The sequence below is a fragment of the Salvelinus fontinalis genome, unplaced genomic scaffold (assembly GCF_029448725.1).
Source record: "Salvelinus fontinalis isolate EN_2023a unplaced genomic scaffold, ASM2944872v1 scaffold_1182, whole genome shotgun sequence".
Classification (NCBI taxonomy): domain Eukaryota; kingdom Metazoa; phylum Chordata; class Actinopteri; order Salmoniformes; family Salmonidae; genus Salvelinus; species Salvelinus fontinalis.
In genome coordinates this window covers 30658-53039 of record NW_026601391.1, presented here as the reverse complement: position 1 = coordinate 53039, position 22382 = coordinate 30658, and the positions used below count along the sequence as shown (strand labels likewise).

Below are 22382 nucleotides of genomic sequence, written 5' to 3'. Positions count from 1 at the left end.
TCAGTTTTACTAGGGTAGGTTTGGCGGCGTGAGTGAAGGAGGCTTTGTTGCGGAATAGAAAGCCGATTCTAGATTTGATTTTGGATTGGAGATGTTTGATATGAGTCTGGAAGGAGAGTTTGCAGTCTAGCCAGACACCTAGGTACTTATAGATGTCCACATATTCTAGGTCGGAACCGTCCAGGGTGGTGATGCTAGTCGGGCGTGCGGGTGCAGGCAGCGAACGGTTGAAAAGCATGCATTTGGTTTTACTAGCGTTTAAGAGACGTTGGAGGCCACGGAAGGAGTGTTGTATGGCATTGAAGCTCGTTTGGAGGTTAGATAGCACAGTGTCCAAGGAAGGGCCGGAAGTATACAGAATGGTGTCGTCTGCGTAGAGGTGGATCAGGGAATCGCCCGCAGCAAGAGCAACATCATTGATGTATACAGAGAAAAGAGTCGGCCCGAGAATTGAACCCTGTGGTACCCCCATAGAGACTGCCAGAGGACCGGACAACATGCCCTCCGATTTGACACACTGAACTCTGTCTGCAAAGTAGTTGGTGAACCAGGCAAGGCAGTCATTAGAAAAACCGAGGCTACTGAGTCTGCCGATAAGAATATGGTGATTGACAGAGTCGAAAGCCTTGGCCAGGTCAATGAAGACGGCTGCACAGTAATGTCTTCTATCGATGGCGGTTATGACATCGTTTAGTACCTTGAGCGTGGCTGAGGTGCACCCGTGACCGGCTCGGAAACCGGATTGCACAGCGGAGAAGGTACGGTGGGATTCGAGATGGTCAGTGATCTGTTTGTTGACTTGGCTTTCGAAGACCTTAGATAGGCAGGGCAGGATGGATATAGGTCTGTAACAGTTTGGGTCCAGGGTGTCTCCCCCTTTGAAGAGGGGGATGACCGCGGCAGCTTTCCAATCCTTGGGGATCTCAGATGATACAAAGGAGAGGTTGAACAGGCTGGTAATAGGGGGTGCGACAATGGCGGCGGACAGTTTCAGAAAGAGGGGGTCCAGATTGTCAAGCCCAGCTGATTTGTATGGGTCCAGGTTTTCCAGCTCTTTCAGAACATCTGCTATCTGGATATGGGTAAAGGAGAAGCTGGGGAGGCTTGGGCGAGTAGCAGCGGGGGGGGGGGGGGGGGGGGGGGCTGTTGGCCAAGGTTGGAGTCGCCAGGAGGAAGGCATGGCCAGCCATTGAGAACTGTTTGTTGAAGTTTTCGATTATCACGGACTTATCAGTGGTGACCGTGTTACCTAGCCTCAGTGCAGTGGGCAGCTGGGAGGAGGTGCTCTTGTTTTCCATGGACTTTACAGTATCCCAGAACTTTTTGGAGTTAGAGCTACAGGATGCAAATTTCTGCTTGAAAAAGCTGGCCTTTGCTTTTCTGACTGACTGCGTGTATTGGTTCCTGACTTCCCTGAACAGTTGCATATCGCGGGGGCTCTTCGATGCTATTGCAGTTCGCCACAGGATGTTTTTGTGCTGGTCGAGGGCAGTCAGGTCTGGAGTGAACCAAGGGCTATATCTGTTCTTGGTTCTGCATTTTTTGAACGGAGCACGCTTGTCTAATATGGTGAGGAAGTAACTTTTAAAGAATGACCAGGCATCCTCAACTGACGGGATGAGGTCAATATCCTTCCAGGGTACCCGGGCCAGGTCGATTAGAAAGGCCTGCTCGCAGAAGTGTTTTAGGGAGCGTTTGACAGTGATGAGGGGTGGTCGTTTGACCGCGGACCCGTGGCGGATACAGGCAATGAGGCAGTGATCGCTGAGATCTTGATTGAAGACAGCAGAGGTGTATTTGGAGGGCAAGTTGGTCAGGATAATGTCTATTAGGGTGCCCATGTTTACAGATTTAGGGTTGTACCTGGTGGGTTCCTTGATGATTTGTGTGAGATTGAGGGCATCAAGCTTAGATTGTAGGACTGCCGGGGTGTTAAGCATATCCCAGTTTAGGTCATCTAACAGAACAAACTCTGAAGCTAGATGGGGAGCGATCAATTCACAGATGGTGTCCAGGACACAGCTGGGAGCTGAGGGGGGTCGGTAGCAGGCGGCAACAGTGAGAGACTTATTTCTGGAGAGATTAATTTTTAAAATTATAAGTTCGAACTGTTTGGGCATAGACCTGGAAAGTATGACAGAACTTTGCAGGCTATCTCTGCAGTAGATTGCAACTCCTCCCCCTTTGGCAGTTCTATCTTGACGGAAAGTGTTATAGTTGGGTATGGAAATCTCAGAATTTTTGGTGGCCTTCCTAAGCCAGGATTCGGACACGGCAAGGACATCAGGGTTGGCAGAGTGTGCTAAAGCGGTGAGTAAGGCAAACTTAGGGAGGAGGCTTCTGGCTTTTTCGATCACAGAAGTCAACAAATGAGGGTGACTGGGGACATGCAGGGCCTGGGTTTACCTCCACATCACCCGAGGAACAGAGGAGTAGTAGGATGAGGGTGCGGCTAAAGGCTATCAAAACTGGTCGCCTAGAGTGTTGGGGACAAGGAATAAAAGGAGCAGATTTATGGGCGTGGTAGAATAGATTCTGGGCATAATGTGCAGACCAGGGTATGGTGGGGCACGGGTACAGCGGAGGCAAGCCCAGGCACTGGGTGATGATAAGAGAGGTTGTATCTCTGGACATGCTGGTCTCAATGGGTGAGGTCACCGCATGTGTGGGGGGTGGGACAAAGGAGGTATCAGAGGTACGGAGAGTGGAACTACGGGGTCCATTGCAAACCAAAACAATGATAACTAGCCTGAACAACAGTATGCAAGGCATATTGATATTTGAGAGAGACATACAATAAGGCATAAAGTGATTGCAGGTCTTGATTGGGAGAGCTAGCTAAAACAACAGGTGAGATAACAGCAGCTAGTCAGCTAACACAGCAACAGCAGGTAAAAATGGCGACGACTAGGCAGAGAGGGTCGGATTAACTACACACAGATCCTGAGTTAAAGCACAGAGCCGACAGATAAAACACAAATAAACGGAATGGAGTACCGTGAATTAATGGACAGGCTATGGGTATGGAGGGCTATGTACACTACCTCATCACTCAAAGACTTTTATCATCAAAAAGTTAGTCTGATGGAAACATATCTCTGGTGGGAAAATGTGATTATTGTTTTATGCAGATTTTAGAATAATATCATGAAAATCTGTCGTAAATTGGATGGAAACCTAGCTAGTGATATGATAGTGAACAGGGTGTAGACATAGACTTTAGTCTGTAGTGTAGTCTAGATACATTTCTGCTCCAGTGGTGGTGGTGAGGGGGACATACTAGTCAAAGTGGCCCGACTACATAGACCAGATATACCCAGCAAGCAGAAGTCTAGATATAAACAGTAAAGGTTGATAATAATGTCAGTTCAATGCCAATAGGGTTAGGACTACATATTTATACCCTAACCATAATGTATGACCCTGGATACATTGATACTCTGATACATGTATGAAATGTCTGCTTCTCCAGAGGATCTTTATCATAAAGTGGGAGGTGAGCTGGTGTTGACACCGGACAAGTCCACAGTGCCTGACTTCATCACAAGCATCCTATGGAAGCATGGGAAGAACAAGGTGGCAGAGTGGGACAAGGGTTTTGGTGGTCTGGACATCTATGCTGCCTTCAAAGAGCGTACAACCCTGGACCAGACTACTGGAGAGCTGAGAATCAGTGGATTGATGAAAACAGACAGTGGAGTTTATTCTGTGGAGTTTAACAGCAAACTGCTTGACAAGACATATACACTGTCTGTTATCAGTAAGTGTCTCTGTGTGTGTGTGGTCATGTAGAAACAGCAGGTTATGTATTGTAGTGCCTCACAAACATTTCCCCAAATGATTCCTGTTTCTTTCCTCTATTTACAGAGGCAGTCCCCAAACCCACAATCACTTCTTCCTGTAACGCCAACAAAACCTCCTGCACTCTGACCTGTGAGGGGGACACCACTGATGCTGAACCAGTCACCTACAGCTGGAAAGTGGGGGAGGGGGCGTGGGAGGTTGTAGACAAACAGTTGATTGTTTCTAGGAGCGACACTGGAAAATCAGCCAATGGTTACAAATACACCTGCAAGCTGAAGAATGCTGTTAGTGAGGAAGTCAGTGAGGTGTTTGGTCCAGGTGAGTGTACACTCATATATTTAACCTTTATTTAACTAGGCAAGTCAGTTAAGAACAAATTCTTATTTTCAATGACAGCCTAGGAACAGTGGGTTAACTGCCTTGTTCAGGGGCAGAACAACAGATTTTTACCTTGTCAGCTCACGGATTCGACCTTGCAACCTTTCGGTTCCTAGTCCAACACTCTAACTGCTATGCTACCCTGCCGCCTCATAAGTGTGTTACAGTCTTATGTATTGATATGTCAGTAACACTGCTAGTGTTGTAGGACATTTTGAATGCTGCACCATGTTGAATTCCTGATCAACTCCTGTCAAAGTATCAATACAAAATGTGTTTTCATTTCAGAGTCTTCCAGTATCGGTGCTGTTGTTGCTTTGGTTGTCTGTCTCATTGTAGCATTTGCTGTCTTAACAGGTAAGAACAGCACATCTATAGTAACAGAGCACTGTACATGTACATAGTTCTGAAGCACAGATTGACATAACAGCAGCAACATTAGTGAGCTATACCCCCTGAAGGGGATACCTGTTCTACCTGTATTTACAGTACTGTTCAGGCTACTGTTACAGTCAAGACAAGGGGTTAGATGCACCACCTGCTGTAGGGCACAGTCTTCCTGTCACAGGGAGGCACCAATTTGGACAGTGCACAGTATGGATTAGTCTAATCTGAATTAATCAGCAAAAAGGATGGTAATTACTTTGTGTTAACCTAAAAGTATGTTTATCGTACTGTTAGGTTCTAATTCTCAGTGAAAAAACATGACGGACACTATGAAAGCTGAAACCAAGTTTATTCATCCCATAGGATCAATACAGCTGCATTAGACAAAAACATATTCATACAAGCATTGATATTTAATCCTTTCTCCTATGCTGAGTCTCCTCCTACACTTCTGAACACATCTCTGTTGCTAGACAGAACCTTAGTGATATCTGTTCTTCCTCACTTCATCTGACCTGACCTCTGCCCCAAAGTGCTCACTCCTCCCCAACTTACAGCTGTCATGGTGACTGGTACCAGACTGTGTCTCTTCTCCTCCCATAGGATCCCTGATGACTAACAATAACAACCTGACATAATGTAAATGTTACCCTCTCTCCCTCAGTGACATGAATAAGAATATTTCATATTCTCAGAACCCAACAGTACAATGGATATTGCATAGATGTGAAATCGCTGGCTAGGTTATTTTACCTTTGTTATAGGCTACTGTTGAAGGAAATAGTTTCCTAAATGTTCGTTAACCAATTTAATTATAACAAAGCAAACACTCTGTCCGTTTCTAAGAATTTGTAAGATCCTTATTTGCATAAAATAGACAAAGACCAGCCACCAAATTAATCAATAGTGTTTATTCTTGAGAGATCTCTCCTCAAAAAACCATGTACATTAGGTTATATATCACACACAGCGTCATAGCTTTCTAAATGTCCCTCCTCTTCTCCGACAAGGACAAGTCCATTTTAACACACTAACGCACATACCTTACACACAATATCTGGATTATCTCCTGAAGTCTCACCATAGTTTATTACCACTTAGCTGACAGTTCCAGCCCCCCCCCCCCCCCCCCCCCCCCCCCCAGATGTGGAAAACCTAGAGGGGCTCTTGCTGTATTCCCTTATCTCTACAGATCTATAGCTTGGTCGGTTCAAACATAGGTTAATTTTCCACTTTGTTTCCTTTAGGCACACCCATACATTCCTCTCTTCTCATGTACATGCTACATAACCTCTAATCCTAATGGTTAAGTTTCTGTGTAGAATTATTTAATAATTGATCTTAAACCTTGATAAAATAACTTAACAGCTACATCCATCCTGTTTTTTTTTCAATCGAGTGGCTCAACAGGCAACTTTTACTTTCACAGAAAGCTCATGTCTGCTATGAAGGCTGAATACATAGCCACAGTCAACATACTACAAAACTGTTTGTTTCAAACAAACTAGAAAAATGACTTCAAATAAACGGCTCACAGTGCCTCAATGAAGATAATGTGGGCCATGAAACCACAGATAGCCATTCATTTCCAATGGAAGAGAAGCGACATGTGCGAGGGACAGTTGCTAGCATGGCCGAGGGTCGTGAACAGGGCGGGACCAAAGTTGGGAAAGCTGAACTTTATGCAAATACTTCGCACCATCACGGCGTGCTTGAAGTACATCACAACACACACAAGTCAATGAAATATAATGTTAGGAAACGGTTAACATTAAGCCATGGGTAGAATCTTAATTGTTTACTCCTCGCATGCTCGCTTCCTTCTCAAAACCCATTGGAGGAGAAGGTCAGAGGGGAGGGACCTCTGGCTTTCTCATCCAATGGGTTTTGAGAAGTAGGAGAGAGGATGCAAGGAGTATGCCATTGATATTCTCCCGTAGTCGCACAAGTATGCTACATTTTCGATACCATAACGACCATCCACTATAACTATAATATGTGACTGTGCATAAGGCCTATCTGCAGGTCCATAAAGGATGATTCATTTTGGCTGTGTGTGGCTTTCCCATAATAAATATGGGGTTTCCAGGGTTGGGTAGGTTACATGTAATCAGTTACTCCCTAACCCTGGGGGTTTCCATTGGGTATAGCAGGGTCTGGCAGTCACTCAAGAATAATCATTTAAAGTAGGTAAAAAAGTAGACAAATCATTCCAATCCTGATTAAAATACAACATCTGTTTAGAGTATTGGATGGCATGGCTCAGACAGCAGCTGCCAGCATGGTGTCACGCGGGACTAGGTGGGTGCAGGAATCAGACGCAGAGAGAGTTCCACTGGGGTATAGTGCTCTTAAATAAGGCACACACAAAATATAAGCCCAAAAAATACAGGGCGCGGACATACAACGTGACAACCCAAAAACCACAGGGTGTCAAGTGTAAGAAAGAAAATACACCTCAGCCTACAATGCACACACGTAACAAAATAAAGACAATCCCGCACAAAACAAGGGCGGGTCTACCTACTAAATATAGGGAAGCTCATGAACCGAAAACAACAGAAACACAGGTGAAACTAATAAGACAAAACAAACAGACAAACGAAAAAGGGATCGGTGGCGGCTAGTAGGACGGTGACGACGACCGCCGAGCACCGCCCGAACAGGCAGGGGAGCCAACTTCGGCGGAAGTCGTGACACATGGTGCCTTTTCTTTCACTTTTAGAAACCAGAGAACAGAGAGTACCAGTTTGTTTTGCCGTTAAGCAGTTTAGGCCGGTCGCCGGTCGCCGATTGCTTTGAATCTGTTGTAATCTGATAGCCAGGGAATTGGGAGGTGGGGGAGTCCTCCTTTTTAGTGACCATTGGAAACCAAAAGCTATTTTATAGCTATTAAAATAGGTTTTGATAGCTGTTGCCTAATTGGTATCTTCATTCATTCGGCCCAGGAGGCTAATGCCATTTTGGTTTCATGTATTGTCATAAAAAGAAACACAACTGAACGACTTCCCGAAAAAAATACATGTCCTGTTTTTATTTTATTTTTTATAAAGTTAAGCTACTTACGGTTTTTAGTCCTCTGCAGTCGTTCATGTTCTTTTCTCCTGTATCGTTGAAGACACTATCATGACTTCCCACCAACATTGTCTTGTGCTCTTCCCACTTTCTACAAAGACCGTTGGTGTGTATAGGTGCGGAGCTATTGTGAAATAGCACAGTTGCAAGTGGAAATCAAACTGGATGGACAACAGAAATAGAGGAAGGACTAAGAACAAACAAGAGAGAACTATTATAAAGTAGACTGTGTCTGTAAAATGTGTATAAGATGTATAAATTGAAGGTAAAAACAGAAATGTTTATCAGTTTACTCCAATTGGGGGATCGGTGGTAGGGTTTGCGGGGAATAATAATAAAGGTATACTCTTTAAAAAAAGTATGTATGTCTATATAGGTATGTGTATGTATATATGTATATATGTATGCATGCGTGTATGGATATATATATTTACCCCAAAAAATATGGGGGATTGGAAATGATGCAGACAATTACATTGGAAGCAACATTCTTTCCGCAATATTAAGCTGATCCACCCCCCAAGAAAAAAAAAAAAAAAAAGACCGTTGGTGGGAAGTCATTATAGATCTACACTGTATGCACCTTTCCACAAGAGTGGCTATAGCCCTAGGGGTCCGGCAACCTTTTTCATCTGGAGTGCCAATTTACAATTGATCCTACCATTTCTAATGCCAGTTATGATTTTCATATACGCATTGTAGGCTACCTAACCGTGCCTAGAAAATGTCTAACTGCCCACAGACTGAAGAATTATATAGCTGTCTACTAGACAGAGGTGCTGTCTATTCAGCACCACGCCATGGAGCTCCACTATGCCTACCTGTACCGAGGAGCTGTCCATTCAGCGGTGCTGAATCACGGACGCAGCCTTACATGTGTCCGCATGCACATGTTGATTTTGTCCATCCACACCAGACGCAATCAGGACACTCAGGTTGAAATATCAGAACAAACTCTGAACCAGCTATATTAATTTGGGGACAGGTCGAAACACGTGAAACATTCATGGATATTTAGCCAGCTAGCTAGCTGTTGCTAGCTAATTTGTCCTGGGATATAAACATTGGGTTGTTATGTTACCTGAAATGCCCAATATCTTTTTTCTGGATCTTTGTAGAATTTTTGCCCCATTTTGAGTCACACAAAATCGTGTTTTCTCTACTCAGACAATTAATCCACAGATGAAAGGGGAAACCTACTTTGTTTCTAGTAATCTCTCCTCCTTCAGTTCTACTTTTCTTCTTCTTCTGTGGACTTCGTATGGCGGTTGGCAACTGTAGTGTGGACCTCAGTTCATCTTTCAATCACCCACGTGGGTAAATGTTCCTAAAAACCAATGAAGAGATGGAAGAGGCGGAACTTGCAGCACATAATGTGTCAAAATTAGAAGCAAGTTCTATTTTAGCACCTGGCTACGCAGACACTCATTAACGTGCGCAATCATTCTGGATTAAATTATTAAATAACATGTACAATCTGTTCGGAAAGTATTCAGACTCCTTGACCTTTTCCACATTTTGTTACGTTATAGCCTTATTTTAAAACCTATTAAATAATTCCCCCCCTCATCAATCCACACACAATACCCCATATTGACAAAGCAAAAACTGATTTTTAGTATTTTTGCTAATTTATATAAAAATAAAATATTACATATACAGTGGGAAGAACACTTTGACTAGTATTTTCCCCCTCACCACCACCACCAGTGTGGAAATTGATCTATACTACACCACAGATGGAAATCTTTGGGTACACCCTGCCTCAGAGGCTGTCCACTACTATACCAATATAGATCCTATTAAACTACTAGAGAGGCTACGTCATAATCCCTCAAAGTTCCAGAATTGGGCAAAAATGGCAAACATCTTGGTCAGGGAGAAATCCAAAACCAGTATAATTGGATTGAATGGCAGTAGAGGCATAGATGATGCACTTCCTGATTTTACTGTTTCCGGAAAATAAAAGTAAGGCATGTGACGTATCAGAAATTGTGTAATGAAATTATAGTCAACCTAAAATATTGTGATATAATTATAGATAAAGCGTATAAGAAGAGGATGAACTTTAATGTCCCAAGGGGGAAATGTTCTTAGACACACAGTACTGCTGTATACAAAATAGACACTGTACATTACACACTCAACATAAAACATACATTACACATTAGCCTTATCATACACTTCTCATACAGCCACAGGGAGGGATATTGTCTCACACCCATATGGGTTTTATACAAATTGTATGTACTGTATACATAGCCATTTTTTTTTTTTTTTTTTTGGGGGGGGGGGGGGGGGGGGATCAGCTTAATATTGCGGAAAGAATGTTGCTTCCAATGTAATTGTCTGCATCATTTCCAATCCCCCATATTTTTTGGGGGTAAATATATATATCCATACACGCATGTATACATATATACATATATACATACACATACCTATATAGACATACATACTTTTTTAAAGAATATATCTTTATTATTATTCCCCGCAACCCTACCACCGCTCCCCCAATTGGAGTAAACTAATAAACACTTCTGCTTTTACCTTCAATTTATACATCTTATACCTATTTTACAGACACAGACTACTTTATAATAGTTCTCTCTTGTTTGTTCTTAGTCCTTCCTCTATTTCTGTTGTCCATCCAATTTTATTTCCACTTGTAACTGTGCTATTTCACAAAAGCTCCGCACCTATACACATTTCACAGATCCCGTATGCCCTACATTGTTTATCTTGTTATTAGTCCCACCCTTCAGTTCCACTCAACCCTTCCCATCTATCTTCCAACATCATCCATTTCGGATTTTTATTTGCCATATATTTTTCAACTGTGCTGTGATGCTTCACAAAAGATTTGAACCTTCCTATTCTCATAGCTTCTACAGATTGTAAATTAAAAATAAACATTTTTGCTAAAATAATTATTATATTATTGATTGATTGACTATGGCTTTTCAAATCCCCCAGTATTGCTATCTGTAGCGTTAGTTCTAGTTCTAGCGTTAGTTCTTCAGCCATTCCTGGACCTGTGACCAAAAACGAGCTACACATGGACAATACCAAAATAAATGATCTAATGACTCTGCCTCCTCACAACAGAATCTGCAGAGCTGGGAAGATTGTATACCCCATATATATAACATTCTGTTAGTTGCAAGAATTTTGTACAGTAATTTAAATTGAAAAATTCGAAGTTTTGAATCCGGCGTTGTTTTGCGTATCAATTCATAAACCATGTGCCATGGAATGGGTACATCGAAAATCTCTTCCCAACTATTTTGCAATTTATATGGCACAGCTGTCAGTTTTTTGGTCCTTAAATGAAATTGGTATATGTTTTTATTTATCACACTTTTCTTTAACCATTTATGTTCTTTAATACAGGGCCGACATACAAGTTCCTTACTTTTTTCCCCTTCTACTTGCCTCTTCCATTTTTGTGGTAATGCTGCAATTAATTGGTTGTAATTTTGGGTAGAGCAGACATTTCCATATGTCTGTGTTAGCTGCATGTGTGACATAACTCCACCAGTCCTATTTATGATATCATTCACAAAAATTATACCTTTTTTAAGCATTTCTTCGATAAATACAGTTTTTTTATCAATTACTATATTTGAATTTAACCACAATATTTGTTGTACTATTTGTTCCGTCCTTTCAGGTGGATTAAACTGAAATTGCAACCAACTTTCTAAGGCTTGTTTAAAAAATAATGATATTTTGGAGATTATTTCCTTTTCAAACAACCGAAAGTGAGCAGGTGTAATCTGAATAAAGGGAAAAAGGCCCTTCTTGAACATAGGATGAGACATTCGTACCAATTTACTAGAGAACCAGTTTGGATTTAAGTATAACTTTTGTATGACTGATGCCTTTAGTGAGAGGTCTAATGCTTTAATATTTAATAATTTCTGCCCTCCGAATTCATATTCGTTATATAAATAGGCCCTTTTAATTTTATCTGGCTTGCCGTTCCAAATAAAATGGAATATTTTTTGTTCATATAATTTAAAAAGCAGGTCACTAGGTGTAGGCAAAACCATAAGCAAATAGGTAAACTGTGATATGACTAAAGAGTTAATCAGGGTGATTTTTCCCACAAATAGACAAGTATTTTCCTTTCCATGGTAGCAAGATCTTATCTATTTTTGCTAACTTTCTATAAAAATTTATTGGAGTGAGATCATTTCTTTCTTTTGGGATTTTTATATACCGAGTATGTCCACATCTCCGTCAGACCATTTAATTGGTAAACTACATGGCATTATAAAATTTGTATTTTTTAGTGATCCAATATGTAATATGGTACATTTATCATAATTTGGTTTTAATCCAGAGAGGATAGCAAAGGTATCTAGATCCTCTATGAGTTAACAGCTAACATTTCGATGGCAATAATAAATAGATATGCCGATAGTGGACAACCTTGTTTTACTCCTCTAGATAGTTTAAAACTTTCTGAGATGTAGCCATTATTTACTATTTTACACCTAGGGTTACTATACATAATTTTAACCCATTTTATAAGAGATTCCCCAAAATTGAAATATTCTAGGCATTTATATATAAACTCCAGTCGTACTTTATCAAAAGCCTTTTCAAAATCAGCTATGAAAACCAGACCTGGTGTCCCCGATATTTCATAGTGTTCTATTGTTTCCAGTACTTGCCTTATATTATCTCCAATGTATCGTCCATGTAAAAAACCTGTCTGATTAGGATGAATAATATCTGACAAAACTTTTTTTATTCTATGCGCCAAGCATTTTGCTAGGATTTTTGCATCACAACACTGAAGTGTAAGAGGTCTCCAATTTTTTAATTGGACTGGATCTTTATATATACCACTTGGGTCCTGTTTCAGTAATAACGATATCAGACCTTCTTGTTGCGTGTCTGATAATCTACCATTTATATAGGAGTGGTTAAAACAAGCTAATAATGGTCCTTTGAGTATATCAAAAAAAGTTTTGTATACTTCCACTGGTATGCCATCCAGCCCTGGAGTTTTCCCATCCTTAAAGGCCCCAATTGCATCAAGCAGTTCCTCCTCTGTAATTTGGCCTTCACATGAGTCTTTCTGTACAGATGTTAATTTTACATTATTAATAGGAAAAAAATCCATACAATTAGTTTCAGTTAGTGGAGATGGAGGAGCCTGAAACGAAAACATATTCTTAAAGTACTTTACTTCCTCTTTCAAAATATCATTTGGTGAATCATGCGTGACTCCATCATTTGTAACAAGTTTTAATACATTTTTTTTGGTAGCATTTCTATATTGAAGATTGAAAAAGAATTTGGTGCATTTTTCCCCATATTCCATCCAGTTCACTTTATTTTTATAATATATTACACTGGATCTTTCTTGAATAAGTTCCTCCATTTCTTTTTGTTTTTCCTCTAACTTATTCTGTGCCTCTATGGTACCGTTTTTATTGCTATCTAACTGTACTGTTAGTCCTTCAATTTCCTTTGTTAATATGGACTCTTTTGATCTAAATTCCCTTTGTTTTATAGATGAGTACTGAATTGCATGGCCTCTAAAGGCACACTTAAAAGTGTCCCATACAATAAGGGGATCTGCTGTACCTATGTTATGTCTGAAAAAGTCAGTTATAAAATCTTCTGTCCTAGTTCTAAACAATTTATCATCTAGTAGACTTTGATTAAATTTCCAATATCCTCGCCCACGTGGAAATTCTGTAAGAGAAATATATATGCCAATTATGTGATGATCCGACCGCATTCTGTCCCCTATCAACACTTTTTAAACTTTTGGTGCCAGAGAGAATGGTATAAGAAAGTAGTCAAGACGACTAGCTTGATTCAGCCTCCGCCATGTATATCTCACTAAATCAGGGTATTTAAGTCTCCATATATCCACTAATTCCAATATATCCATGACATTCATGATTTCCTTAAGTGCCTGAGGGTGATAGTTTGTAGTGTGATTTCCTTTCCGGTCTATAGAGGTATTTAAGACCGTATTAAAATCTCCCACTATAATAATAGAGTCTAGTGTTGCTTGTAGAGTTGATAAATTCTTATATATATTTTCAAAGAAGCTTGGATCATCATTATTCGGACCGTATAGGTTAACAAGCCATATTTGTTTATTGTCCAATAACATATTTAAAATAATCCATCTACCTTGAGGATCTGTTTGGACAATTTGCACATTTGGATCAAAATTATTGTTAATTAAAACCATCACCCCTTTTGAATTTCTTTGCCCATGGGAGAAATATATTTTGCCCCCCCAGTTCTTTTTCCACAAAACTTCATCTAAAACTGTTGAATGGGTTTCCTGTAAACAATAGATATTATAATCCTTCTCTTTTAGCCAGGTAAATACTGATCGTCTTTTCTTATTATCTGCTAAGCCATTACAATTGTAACTGGCTATACTTATTTCACCACTTACCATAATGAGACACACCTTTCATTCTTTTAATCAGAATATATTTTTGTAAACGTACTGTTAAAAAGTAACATAATGATTGAGTGTCTATATAGTTGTACCATGATATTTGCATTTCTACTAAGTAAACCTCCAATTGGTCCCTACTATTCCACCCGCTAAAAGGCCTCATCTCGAGATGGCTTGTCATCCCAATGCCCGGTAGACCACCCTCAAACCCCCTGTATCCCATAGCCCTGAACTGACTGGGATCCATTCTTTGAAAAGAGCATACAGTGCCATTTACCGAATTGAAAAAGATCAATTACCATATGCATTTCCATTGCCCTCACCTCGATTTGTATTATATATATCTGTGGATCATCCTCTATTGTCCCTAACATCTTTTACTTCTTCCTTCGCAACAGTTGTGGGATACACACATACACCCACACACACTCAGCCCTTACCCCCACACAACCATAAGCTCACTTTCTCAATAATTGCACCATCCCAGAGCCCAACTCAAGATGGGTCATGATTTACAAATGCACTTGCAGTTGCAGCTGCATGAGAAGGCCTGCAAGACCGCACAAAAAATTAGCAAAAATTGAGAGATTTATTTACCATTGTCATATCCTAGATAATGGAGGTCAAATGTACACCTTATTCCTGAAACACCCACAATACGGCCACCCGTCATGACCATGTCCCCACGCATCTCCATGCAGTCCGACTTTGATTTTGTGCCGCCATGGCCACAATAATATACCCCCTCTCTGAATGTCCGAGTGTGACCCCCTCCCCATGGGTTACTGCAGCTAGTGTTGCCAGCACTGCCACTGCCTGGGTGGGGGCACCCCACCGGAATCCCCACCGGCTAGGTACAAGGTCGTCAAGGTTCTCATTAGCAGCTTTGAGAATTTCCTTGTATATTATGCTCTCCCTTTATGGGGCTTTGGCTTTGCAGGACCAACCCTGCCAAGCAGGCTCAGAATCTTGAGGGGGCAGTGCTGCTCTTGGTCTCTGACCTCATTTTAGCTGCATACAGACCGCTTACAGCGGGCACAAAAAACAGTTAGGGACTTCTCCTTAGTATCTGGGTCATTCAGGTGGGTGTCTAGGGTATAGTGCCATGGTCCGTACCATTAAAATAGGATAATAAATAATTAGATATAATTTATAAAAAAATAAATAAAAAATGTAGTTCTCCATGATAGGACAATAAATAAATAAGACGTATAATTCATTATAAAGGTATATCCATCATCTGAACAACATTGAAAGCCCTCTCATACCCGGCTCACAGCAATACATTGGCTCTGGGATATGCAACCATTTCATTACTCACTCACTCAACTTTCCAAACATAACAAATAAAATAAAAAATAAACACAAACCATACCATCCACACATACTGTGCCTTCTGTTTACTTAGTTTTTATCTTCACTATGTTGAATTAGTGCTTGTGTGTTCAATTAGTTATATGTGAAGATTTATAGAGAAGCTATATTTTTTATTGTATTGTTACAATCAGTAACCGGGCTTGAATTGTGTTTATTTCCCTCGTCTATGAGAACTTTGTAATTTTTAAAATAACCATGGAGTAGTCTTTGTGTCTCTGAACAACTGGTTATCAATAAATAGTTTATCAACGACGAGAGCTACTCGTTTCGCTTTTAATCTATTTTCTTTGAAAATTGGATACAGAACTTTGCGCCGTTCTGCAATTTCCTTCGGAAACTGATCATTCATGCCAATTTTGGTCCCAGCAAGTCTTTTACCCAGGCTTTTAACCATTATTTTATCTTTAAATGAAGCAAATTTGGCAACGATTGGGCGTTCGTACCTCTGCCCTCTCTGTCCGAAGCGGTGAACGCGTTCAAGTTGGATTTTGTCGATAACTTTGCGTGGAATCTGAAGCGCTGTAAGGAGGAACTCTCTAACTATAGATTCAGGAACTTCTCCTTCTTTTTCTTGGATACCTGTAAGTACCAAATTCTCTCTCATGGATCTAGTTTGTATGTCCAGTAAGGCTTCCCTCAGAACGGTGTTCTCCTTTTTAATTTCATTCACTTCGGTTTCAATCTTATTGACTGTCCCTTTTAGCGCGTGTGTTTGCTTCTCCAATGTCGCAGCTTTTTCATCACTCATCTCTAGGCTTGCCTTCAACTCTTTTATATCCTTACTAACTAATTCAAGTATACCCAGTTTGTCATTTATTGATTTTAACAGATCGGTTTCGACCTTTACCATTCCCGGTGGTGAGAATATTAAGTCATCAGTGTCTGTAGAAGAGTCACGTTTTCGTTTTGTAATCGGTTCCCCTGTCTTACTCTCCGTCATGTTTGGTTGTTGCCTGTTTTCGTAATATTTGTCGATAAATGTCTCTAGTTTTAGGATTTGTTTTGTGTTATTGTCCAGATTGAAGGTTATCACTCACCAGATTAAGTAGTGCTAATATTTTAGTCTAATTTAGCAGATATTTCGAATATTATGTTTTATCTTGAGGTGCTCTACATAAATCCCTTCAGTCCGCCATTACCCTTACGTTACCTTTACGTCTAGCCATACATAGCCATTTAGATTTACTGAATAAAAAAATAAATATAAACGTAACATGTAAAGTGTTGGCCCCATGTTTCATGAGCTGAAACTAAAGATCCCAGAAATGTTCCATATGCAAAAAAGCTTATTTCTCTAAAGATTTCTGCACAAATTTGTTTACATCCCTGTTAGTGAATATTTCTCCTTTGCCAGGATACAGTGCATTTTTAACCGATCACTGCACACACCTGCCCGCCCGTCCAGCATCACTACGCTGGACGATTCTGACTTAGAATATGTGGACAACTACAAATACCTAGGTGTCTGGTTAGACTGTAAACTCTCCTTCCAGACTCACATTAAGCATCCCCAATCCAAAATTAAATCTAGAATTGGCTTCCTAGTTCGCAAAAAAAGCATCCTTCACTCATGCTGCCAAACATATCCTCGTAAAACTGACTATATAAACCGATCCTTGACTTCGGCGATGTCATTTACAAAATAGCCTCCAACACTCTACTCAGCAAATTGGATGCAGTCTATCACGAACTGCAAAAATCACTGAAGCCTTATATCTCCCTCACTAGCTTTAAGCACCAGCGGTCAGAGCAGCTCACAGATCACTGCACCTGTACATAGCCCATCTGTAAATAGCCCATCCAACTACGTCATCTCTATAATGTTATTTATTTTATTTCTTTTTGTTTCTTTGCACCCCAGTAACTCTACTTGCACACTCATCTTCTGCACATCTATCACTCCAGTGTTTAATTGCTTTATTGTAATTATTTCGCCACTATGGCCTATTTATTGCCTAACCTCCCTTATCCTACCTCATTAGCACACACTGTATTCAGTGGGGAGAACAAGTATTTGATACACTGCCGATTTTGCAGGTTTTCCTACTTACAAAGCATGTAGAGGTCTGTAATTTTTATCATAGGTACACTTCAACTGTGAGAGACGGAATCTAGATTGATGGCATTTTTTTATTTAAGCAATTTTACAATATGGGTATAATGTAAGAAAATGTGGAAAAAAGGGGACGGGGTCTGAATACTTTCTGAATGCACAGTATGTGTACATTTATTTTGCAACACCAGCGGAGTGGTCAGCATGTTAGCTCCCTTTAAAAAAGCATGTATATATTTTGTGATTTTTGTCATTCTTTGAGTTTGTCTTCATGCGTTCTTGTTGATTGTAGGCCTGGGTAAGATCTTTGATGTATGCCTTTTATTTCAATGCATGTGTAGTATTTATCGAGCATAGTTTGCATTCGTCGTCATCTGTTTAATTCACTGGTTACTTTCACATTGATTTGAAGTCGGCCTGGTGCAGGTACTGTGTGCAGGTTGTTTATTGGTGCTCTCAGAAATGATGTCTTCTAATTGCAGCTTAAGCGTGTAAATGTGGGTGAAGTCATAGGTAGCTGATAGAATATTAAGGCCGACTTGTACTTTAAGAAGTTATAAATTATTTATATTTTTACTCCCCAGTTTGGTTGGTGTGGAAGAAAATAAAAGGTAGGTTCAACTCTTCATACTCACTGCTTCTCCAAAATGTTACAATGTGAATTAAATTTGAATGACAGTCTTAATAATGTCTTACATTTGAGTCTCTCTTGTTCATTTCAGGATATCCCCAAGACACCTGGATTGACTTTTTGAGAATGTATTGTGGTGGAATGTGTGGTAAGTGTTACCTTAACTTGACTCTGATCTATATTCAACCTGCTAACAGGGTCCCCAAAGTCAAACAACAGGACCCAGCACAGGACAGTAGTGTTGTTTTTGTCCCATCACAGATATCCAGAAACCTGTTTTTAATAAAATTAGGGACCTTTACACACTGATGTTTGTGTGTGTGCATTGGTGGAAAAAATACTCAATTGTAATACTTGAGTAAAAGTAAAGATACCATAATAGAAAAAGACTCAAGTGAAAGTCACTCAGTAAAATAGTACTTGACTAAAAGTCTAAAAGTATCTTGTTTTAAATGTATTTAAGTACAGTGGTGGAAAAAATACTAAATTGTCATACTTGAGTAAAAGTACAAAGTAAAATAATTTTATACATAATTCTTTTATATAAAGCAAATCAGACGGCACAGTTTTCTTGTTTATTTTTTTACGGACAGACAGGCACACTCCAATACTCAGGCATCATTTACAAATGCAGTATCTGTGTTTAGTGAGTCCGCCAGATCAGAGGCAGTAGGAATGACAACGCATTATATTGATAGGTGCGTGCCTTGGACCATATTGCTGTCCTACTTGAGCATTCGAAAGGTAACAAGTAATTTTGGGTTTCAGGGAAAATTTATAGAGTAAAAAGACCATTATTTTCTTTAGGGATGTACGGAAGTAAAAGTTGTTTAAAATATATATATATATTAAAGTGAAGTACAGATACTTGAAGAAATAAATAGAAGGGTGTGAGTGCACAGCCGTAATCTCGTCATAACCTTATGCAACTGAAAGGGAAAATGCATCCTAAATTCAAGGAACTTCTACTCATTTTGCTGTAAACCAATGTTGAGCACCGTAAGGGAGAAGATAAGGAGCATTAACTGTTATTATAAGCAATTTGTACATTACTTTTCACAAAGCATTTCTCAAATAATAATAGGCCTTTAATTTGTTACATTCACTGCTAAAATGGGCTAAAGTTGACCGCTAGACTATTTTATGTCAAAAACATCTTTGCGAATGGTGGTCCTCGAGCTTTTGACGGTGATTTGTTTTGTCCAATCATAAGCATGCATGCAGAATATGTCATGCAATCCTTTCATTGGCAGAATTGACATCTTTCATTTGTGCGATCTGACCTGCGTGGCTCTCCCACACAGCTCCCAGGTAGTAGCCTAAAGGATATGGCCATATCAAGAATATGGCGCCAACAGACGGTCGCCTCGCTTCGCGTTCTTAGGAAACTATGCAGTATTTAGTTTTTTCCCCCGCTATCCACATTGACGGGACAGTAGTGGAGAAGGTGGAAAGTTAAGTTCCTCGGCGTACACATCACAGACAAACTGAAATCGTCCACCCACACAGACAGTGTGGTGACGAAGGCTCAACAGCGCCTCTTCAACCTCAGGAGGCTGAATAAATTTGGCTTGTCACCAAAAACACTCACAAACTTTTACAGATGCACAATCGAGAGCATCCTGTTGGGCTGTATCACCGCCTGGTACGGCAACTGCTCCGCCCTCAACCGTAAGGCTCTCCAGAGGGTAGTGAGGTCTGCACAACGCATCACCGGGTGCAAACTACCTGCCCTCCAGGACACCTACACCACCCGATGTCACAGGAAGGCCAAAAAGATCATCAAGGACAACAACCACCCGAGCCACTGCCTGTTCATCCCGCTATCATCCAGAAAGCGTGGTCAATACAGGTGCATCAAAGCTGGGACCGAGAGACTGAAAAACAGCTTCTATCTCAAGGCCATCAGACTGTTAAACTGCCATCACTAACATTGAGTGGCTGCTGCCAACTTACTGACTCAAATCTCTAGCCACTTTAATAATAAAAATTTGGATGTAATAAATGTATCACTAGTCACTTTAAACAATACCACTTTATATAATGTTTACATACCCTACATTACTCATCTCATATGCATATACTCTACTCTATACCATCTACTGCATCTTGCCTATGCCGCTCGGCCATCGCTCATCCATATATTTATATGTACATATTCTTATTCATTCCTTTACACTTGTGTGTGTGTATAAGGTAGTTGTTGTGAAATTGTTAGATTACTTGTTAGATATTACTGCACGGTCGGAACTAGAATCACAAGCATTTCCCTACACTCGCATTAACATCTGCTAGCCATGTGTATGTGACCAATAAAATTTGATTTGAAATATCAATTATTTTATAGAAAATAAGGCATTGACTATTATGTGACTTAAATGGGACTAAGGGAGTGGAGAGGTTGTATGATGTTTTTAATAAACAAAAGAAAGTTACAATTACTAAAATAGGACTAAAATGACTAGACTAGAATCGTCCAGAGTCGACTGATAATAACTAAAATTAAGGATGAAATTACTTAAATGGGACTAAGATTAAAGGTAATTTAGTCATAAAGACGAAATCTAAAATGGGTGACAAAATTAACACTGCCTCTAACTCGGGTACAGTAGTAACACTAACACACCTTCTGAGGCCATTTTGACAATGCAGACATGTGGAGATGTTGCCAGAAATGTGTTTCTCATATTATTTGTGGTGGCATTTATTTGAATAATATGTTTTTGTCACATGCAGATACAGTTTAAGAAGGTGATGATTATTCATGGGAGTTTAAATGTAGCTTTGTGTGGGCTAGCATATATAAAATGTGAATGATGCAGTTGCAATCTGCAATGAAAATCTGATGGTAAGACAGTGGCATTCACCTGGAATTCTGCCACTGAGTATCCTTTTCATTGTCATCCATTTACATTTACATTTAAGTCATTTAGCAGACGCTCTTATCCAGAGCGACTTACAAATTGGAGGAGTGAACACAACAAATACTAATATGTAGTATGTCTGTGAATGAGAATGCTAAGCTCAACTAAAGGCAGTGACGGAGTCCAGCCAGAACAAGGCAAGTCATCCAGTTAATTTAAGACTGTATAAACAGAAGTCATTTCTTTAAAGATAGACTATATGGAAATCGCTCCTCCATTTCCTGGTTGATACAATTCTAATAGTTTACCTTATTTCAGTTTATGTGAAAAAACAAGCAGTCATTATGTAGAGAATCATTGTACCATTTAAACCACTGTGAAATATGTTTTCCATAACCAAAAAAATATTGTATATTCAGCTGTTTGAAGCTGGTGTACAAAACTGAAACGGGAAGCGTAGAAATGGCACACATAGAATAGATCCGCCGCTTCTTATGGGAAGCTTATGCTTTCAATGGGAATGAAAGATCTATAACTAACATTTCTATGTGAGTATGGTTGGGTCGCCCAAAAAGTTACGTATTGTAGAATTTGATACAGTAAGAGAGAGGCTGTAGTTTGTTTTCCTTCTGTGTGATTCTGCAGGGGTTCCGTTAACGGCCAACACCAAAACAGGGGAAGATGGCGCAGACAAAGCTGGAAAGGGGCAGGGGAATGAAGGTGTGTATGAGACTTACAGTACCCTCAAACCATATTTGTTCTGGATGATTTGATTCCTGTAACATAAGTATAGAGGGTTAATCTAGAACAGGAGTGTCAAACTCATTCCATGAAGTGCTTAGTAGTGTTGTAGAAATTCTAATTAAGTAAGGGAGAAGAGACTTTCAATTTCTTCAAACAATCATACTTTAATATCAATTAATTATTGCAATAATGGAGCTGGTCAACGACCACCCGTAGGTGATGCAGAGGTCTTATATAGTAGACGTAAAAATGGTGTTTCCACCCCTCCCTGGATTAGTTCTCGGAAGCAAAGATGATTAGAGTGTCTGCAGGGTTTTGGTTTTTCCTTTCAATTAAGACCTAGACAACCAGTTGAGGGGAGTTCTTTGATGAATTAAGGTCACTAATTAGTAATAGAGTACATGGGAGGAGTGAAAATCCAGACACTCGGCCCTCTGTGGAATGAGTTTGACACGTGATCTAGAGCAGGTATTCCGAAACTGGGGTTGGGGGTACTCGCAATGCCGTTGGGGTACGCCAAATAAAAATGTGATTCACATTATATACAGTTGAAGTCGGATGTTTACATACACTTAGGTTGGCGTCATTAAAACTCGTTTTTCAACCACTCCACAAATTTCTTGT

The 22382-nt window shown here is 40.0% G+C and overlaps 1 protein-coding gene across 1 annotated transcript in view; it reads left to right on the top strand.

Annotated features, from left to right (window-relative positions):
- Positions 1-3374: 3374 nt before the first annotated feature.
- The window catches only part of LOC129848793 (uncharacterized), a 29716-nt gene continuing 10708 nt past the window's right edge, over positions 3375-22382 (top strand). The window contains exons 1-6 of the mRNA XM_055915887.1: positions 3375-3760; positions 3868-4122; positions 4471-4539; positions 18104-18130; positions 18242-18298; positions 21660-21734. Coding sequence (XP_055771862.1) covers positions 3448-3760; positions 3868-4122; positions 4471-4539; positions 18104-18130; positions 18242-18298; positions 21660-21734 — 796 coding nt within the window. The 5' untranslated portion in view covers positions 3375-3447. The remainder of the gene's footprint in view (positions 3761-3867; positions 4123-4470; positions 4540-18103; positions 18131-18241; positions 18299-21659; positions 21735-22382) is intronic.